At 46.2% G+C, this 6,000-nt stretch overlaps 1 protein-coding gene across 2 annotated transcripts in view; it reads left to right on the top strand.

Moving 5' to 3' along the window:
* IL36G (interleukin 36 gamma) overlaps positions 1-5,745 on the top strand; it is a 38,598-nt gene extending 32,853 nt beyond the window's left edge. For both annotated transcript variants that reach the window (XM_039231745.1, XM_039231744.1), the window contains exons 3-5: positions 431-535; positions 1,214-1,353; positions 4,970-5,745. In XM_039231745.1, coding sequence (XP_039087676.1) covers positions 431-535; positions 1,214-1,353; positions 4,970-5,179 — 455 coding nt within the window. In that variant the 3' untranslated portion in view covers positions 5,180-5,745. The remainder of the gene's footprint in view (positions 1-430; positions 536-1,213; positions 1,354-4,969) is intronic.
* The last annotated feature ends 255 nt before the right edge of the window (positions 5,746-6,000 follow it).

Here is a 6,000-nt window from a genome sequence, read left to right on the forward strand (position 1 = left end):
CTGGCACACCTGTACCATGCCTGTCTCTTCTGGGTGCCCCAGCATTCTCTGCCCCTCTTTGTGCAAGGCCCTTCCCAGCCAGTGTTGTCCGTCTTCCCCTGACGGTGGGGCTTCCACAGGGTGGGGAGTGGTGTGTATTCTCTGCCCTAGCTCCAGACTCAGCACCGAGCCAAACACAGAGTAGACATCAGAAGGAGTACCTGGGCCTTGATGCACGTGTACTGTGGGACAGCTTATCCTCTTACACCAGCCACAGCCTGGCCCTCCTCACCGCCACCCATGGCTTTCCTGGAAAGAAGGGCTGAGGGTCATGACAGTGCTGTCAGTTTTGGTGTGAAAACTCTGAGCCTGCCTTCCTGAAGGGCCTAGCATCTAGTAAAGTGGCCTAATTATAACGTTTCCTCATTATTTTTTTCTTTTTAAACCGTAGTGAGAACACCTCAGACTGGGGAGGTCTCTGATTTGAATCAGCAGGTGTGGATCCTGCAGGATCAGACCATTGTGACAGTTCCACGGACTGACAGTGTAACTCCAGGTGAGTGGTCATCCTGCAGCTGCTGCCCTGGAGGCAAGGGAGGGGTCACGTCAGCTCACCAGGGATGCTGGCACTGACCTTAGTTTCAAGGGTGGCTTTACAACAGGGCCCACCTGGAAGGAGGAGACTGTCACACCTGCCTGGGAAGGGGTGTCAGGGAGAAGTTGGCCTGGACCAGGATAAAGAAAGCAGAGAGTAAAGCAGCCTCCTGGGGAGTGGGAGAGCTGCTTTCAGTGACCTGATGGCCTGTCACTTGGAAGAGGAGTATCTTATTCTGCCTGACTTCCGGGTGTCCTAAAAGGACTAAATGGAAGGCTACCATAGGAAGGGAGATTTCAACATTGCATGAGGCCAAACTTGCTGATGGACAGAACTCTTCAAGGAGCAGAGGGGCAGAAGGGCTGCTTGGGGTTGGAGCTTCCCAACCCCAGGTGGTCAGGCAGGGTCTGCCATTTGTTTAACTCTGTGTTTGTTCCATTTCCTAGGGCAGTGACTGGTACATAGTGTGAATGAATGAATGAATGAATAAATGAACGAACAAGTATGGTGGTTGGCCTTTTGGTGGGCCTGGGGTAGCAGGAATTACATTCAAGGTTTCTTCCTGCCCCACCTGAACGATGCTGGTCTTGTCCTGATTCAAGAGGAAACTGACACCATCTCCCCTTTTGTCCTTCTTAGTCACTGTCACTGTTGTCCCATGCAAGTATCCAGAGTATCTTGAGCAAGGCAGAGGGATTCCCATTTATATGGGGATAGAGAATCCAGAAATGTGTCTCTCTTGTGAAGACATTGGAGGGCAACCCACATTGCAACTGAAGGTGAGTAAGCAAAAATAATGTTTTTTTAAAAAAAATACCAACTTCTTCCTTCCTTCCTTCCTTCCTTCCTTCCTTCCTTCCTTCCTCCTTCCCTCCCTCCCTCCCTCCCCCTCCCTTCCTTTCTTCCTCCCTCCCTCCCTCCCTTCCTTCTTTTCTTCTTTTCTTAGAGAGAGAGAGCAGGGAGGGGCAGAGAGAGAGGGAGAGAGAATCCAAGCATGCTCTGTGCGGTCAGTGAGGAGCCTGACATGGGGCTCTTGACCCCATGAGCTGTGAGATCATGACCTGAGCCAAAATCAGGAGTCAGACGCTTAACCAACTGAGCCACCCAGGTGCTCCAAAAGGCCAGTTTCTTATATGAGATATTTATTTGGTAGATAATCTAGTTTCAGAATTAAAAAAAGAAATATTCTTCATTCTTAAACATATTTATTCCTAGATATTTTTGAGTTATCTGCATGCAGTTGAGTTATGCATATTACTAGTTGAGGATCTTTTTTTAATTCTTTTTAATGTTTTATTTCTTTCTGAGAGAGAGAGAGAGAGAGAGAGAGAGAGAGAGAGAATGAACAGGGGAGGGTCAGAGAGAGGGAGATATAGAATCTGAAACAGGCTCCAGACTCTGAGCTTGCCGTCAGCACAGAGCCCGATGCGGGGCTTGAACCCAGAACCGCGAAATCATGACCTGAGCCAAAGTTGGACGCTTAACCAACTGAGCCATCAGGGGCCCCCGAGGATCTTTGTCATTCTTGTATTTTAAGATATTGTCTACCATTGTTTCAAGTATATTCTCTCCTTCATTCTGCCTTCTCTTTCCTTTTGGAATTCATATTCCTTGGTCATTGGAGCATCTAGATCTCTCTTCAGTATCTCATCTCATTTTCCTTACTTTCTATCCCTTCACTGTTTTTGGTTTTTTGTTTTTTTTCTTGTTGCATCCTGGGAGAATTTCTTGGTTCAATCTTCCAGGTCATGATTACATTTTAAGTGTGTCCTGTCTGCTTACTCGTTCTCCTATTCTGCTTCTTGAAATTTCAGTCTTTCCTCTTGTTTCTTAAACTTCAGTTTAATTCAACTCACTTTCATTTAATCAAATCCAATTCAGCTCAGTAAATACGTAAGTTTTTTAAAATATATTTTTAAAGTTACTTATTTTTGAGAGAGACAGAGACAGCATGAGTGGGGAGGGGCAGAGAGAGAAGGAGAGAGAAGATCCTAAGCAGGCTCTGCACTGTTAGCACGTAGCCCGATGTGGGGATCGAACTCATGAACTCACGAGATCATGACCCAAGCCAAAACCAAGAATTGGATGCTTAACTGACTGAGACACCCAGGTGCCCCAAAATGTGTAGGTTTATAGTGGGCACAGCACCGTTGTGGCCATTTGAGATACATCGGTGCCCAGAATGGCACAGAGCTCTGCCCTCAGAAGGTGTGGATGCTAGCGGGAAGAGAGAAATGGTAAACAATAAGTATAATAGGTAAGTTTGTCATGTCTTTAAGGGTGTGATGTCCCCAGGGAAAGCACAGTTAGAGCAGAATAAAGGGGCTGGCAGTGCCAGCCCCAGGTGGAGTTGGGCTGCCATAGAAAATAGTACAATCAGCATCATAAGATTTTAGCAGACGGTACATGGCATCAAGCGAGTTAGCCAACAGGATGTCAGTGGGAGCAAGTTCAGGTGTTAGTGGAGAAAACAGTGTGATAGGAGTGAACTAAGTGGAGAGGAGTTCAGAGAGATCACAAAGGGCCTTGCCAGCATTTGTAAGGACTTTGCCTTTCCATCTGAGTAAGATGGGGCGTTATTAGAACGTTTTGAATAGAAGAGTGACATGCATGAACATAGGTTTGAAAATAATTATTTTGGCTGCCAGTTGAAAGCAGACTGTGGGGGCCAAGGGTAAAAGTCCTGTGGGGGGACTTCGAGGTGATCCTGGGGAGATTTGACGGATGTGGATGAGAGCGTAGCCGTGGAGGTAGGGAGAAGCCAGTCAGACTCTGGAAATAGTTCATTTAAATGGAGGCAACAGGACTTGCTGACAGAGTGAATGCCGGGTAGGATGCAGGAGGAGTGAGAATTACATTTTCACTTATGTCCTATCCGCTACGCCATGCTTCTACTGTGGTTTTGCCTACTGTGGCTTTAGATGGATTGAGAACTGACCATTTCATTCTGCCACATGTGGGTCCTTAGGGACCCTGGGGACAGCAGTGTTCCTGCAGTGCTGGAAGTGAATGCCCAGACCCAGGGGGTTTAAGAGTGGAATAGGAGGAGAGAAACTAGAGGCAGCCTGTATAGACAACTGTTTACAGGGAGTTTTCTGCAAAGGGGAGCTGGGAATGGTGGTGGGCAAGTGAGATCGTTATTTTTTAAGATGGCAGAATGACAGCAAATATGCTAATGGGAATGACGGAGGGAACACAAAAATGAGTGGCTGGAAGAGGAACAGCCGGAAACTGGGGAGGGCAGGTGGGACTTGCCCCCAGTCCTTCCCAGGCAGGAGGTTGAAAGGGCGGATGGAGGAGGAGGGGTTGGAGTTTGAAACGAGACAGTGTCTTTTTATGTCTTAAACAGCCAACGCGTCTCTATTGACTTTCTGTGCGTTAGGGAATTCAGTGATGAACAAGTCTAGCAATAATTATATGACTGATGGATAAACATTCTAAGTTCAGATGGTCATCAGAACTAATGAAGAAAATAGCCTGGTAATGACCTAGGGAGGAGCTCCTATGAGGACAAATTATGGACCACTCTGTGTGGTGTCTCTCTGCAGATCTTGTGTGTGCGTAATTTAGTTAGAAATACTAATTTTAGGGGCGCCTGGGTGGCTCAGTCGGTTAAGCGTCCGACTTCGGCTCAGGTCAGATCTCATGGTTCATGGGTTCGAGTGCCACATCGGGCTCTGTGCTGACAGCTCAGAGCCTGGAGCCTGTTTCAGATTCTGTGTCTCCCTCTCTCTCTGCCCCTCCCCCACTCATGCTCTGTCTCTCTCTGTCTCAAAAATAAATAAACTATATATAAAAAATTTAAAAAAAAAAGAAATACTAATTTTACTTAAATGCACGGTATATAAATACACAAAATATACATCTATATACGATATAGAAGGCATTTTCTGATTGCTCTGTTTACTTTGTTTGTTTAAATATAAATCCTTTGGTTTGTTAGACCCTCTTGTATCTTTTTCGTGGCACTGACCTTCCTCACATGTTGGCAGTTGGTCAGAGGCTAATACCAGAACTTTCGTTAGAGGTCTAGTTTTGCAGGCTGGCGGCCCAGACTGCTGTGGCTTTGGTAAGGGAAGTCCTTGGTTTATTGCTGCAAATCTGCAGCTCCTTCCTTACCCCACCCCCCACCCCGGCCCATCGGCCTCTTGTGTGAGGAGAGTTCCAGTGCATCAGTCGAGAGTGCCCACTTGTTCATTAGCCTTTCCTCTGTGTCATTCCTACATAAGATTCCATGCTCACTGTGCTGTTCCTTTGAAATGTAGTTTTTCTAGCCCTGCTTTAACAGAAGAAAGGCTTTCTCGAACTTTGGGACATTTATTGATTGTGTGCAAGTACCTCTGAACCGCTAACAGCCTCTGCTTCTCCTGCTGGGCGTTCTCTGTCACATTCCAGAAAGAGGAGATACTGGATCTATACAATGAATTGCGGCCCGTGGAGCCCTTCCTCTTCTACCACTCAAAGGATGGCAGGACCTCCACCTTCGAGTCCGTGGCCTTCCCTGGCTGGTTCATCGCCTCCTCTGAGATCCGCCACCCGCTCTTCCTCACTTCAGACCTGGGGGGGAAGAACAATGTTAACTTCAATTTAAATATCAATGCTTGAACTCAGCCTGGAGGGGGCAGCTTGGTCAGAGGTCTTTGTTACAGTTCCTAGTTCCCAGTGTGCTTTCATTTATATTATCTCCGTGTCATTTCACCTCTGTGCTGAGAGAGAGGTGGCTGGGACCCTGTTATCGTCACACTTTGTGAATGACTTCATGGCAACCAAGGCATAAAATGTAAGCTCAGACACAGGGAGGAGGGCTCATGTAACACTCTCTTGTCAAGCTGAACTTGTCCATCCCACAGCCTTCTGTATGAGGGTGTCCTGACCCCAAGACATTAGCGCCTTCTCTGTGGGTGGATACGGAGAAGACTTACAGGTCATTAATCTTACCCAGGATCCAGTGACTACTGTGGAACTGATCGCTTTGTTTCGCTTTGTTTTCTTTCCTATTTGGACTACATTTTCCACATGCTTTGTTTGTTGCCAGTATATTTCAAGTTGTATAATGTATCCTTTTAAGGGTTAACGAACGTTTAAAGGTAAATAGTTCTTAAACTATGTTTTTTTTCCTAGTTCTAATATATAAACACAAAACCAAATATAAACTTCATGTGTTTACACAATTGAAAGGCTAAAACTAAACTATAAAATGAAATAGAAAACATAGTAAACTGAAATTAGCAAGAGGATTGACCCCCGTGCACTATTGACTGAGGATAGCACACGGGTTTAGCTGGGGAGAGGACCCCCATCAGCGGTGACAGGCCAGGGTGGAGATAATGCATGTAAAAGAGTACTACTATAGGACTACTTTCTGTACAGTCTCACAGCCTTGATTTCTTTGCCTCTTCTAGACTTTTCCTTTTAGGCATATTCAC

The sequence above is a fragment of the Hyaena hyaena genome, unplaced genomic scaffold (assembly GCF_003009895.1).
Source record: "Hyaena hyaena isolate Hyena2069 unplaced genomic scaffold, ASM300989v1 scaffold_57, whole genome shotgun sequence".
In the NCBI taxonomy this organism is placed as follows: domain Eukaryota; kingdom Metazoa; phylum Chordata; class Mammalia; order Carnivora; family Hyaenidae; genus Hyaena; species Hyaena hyaena.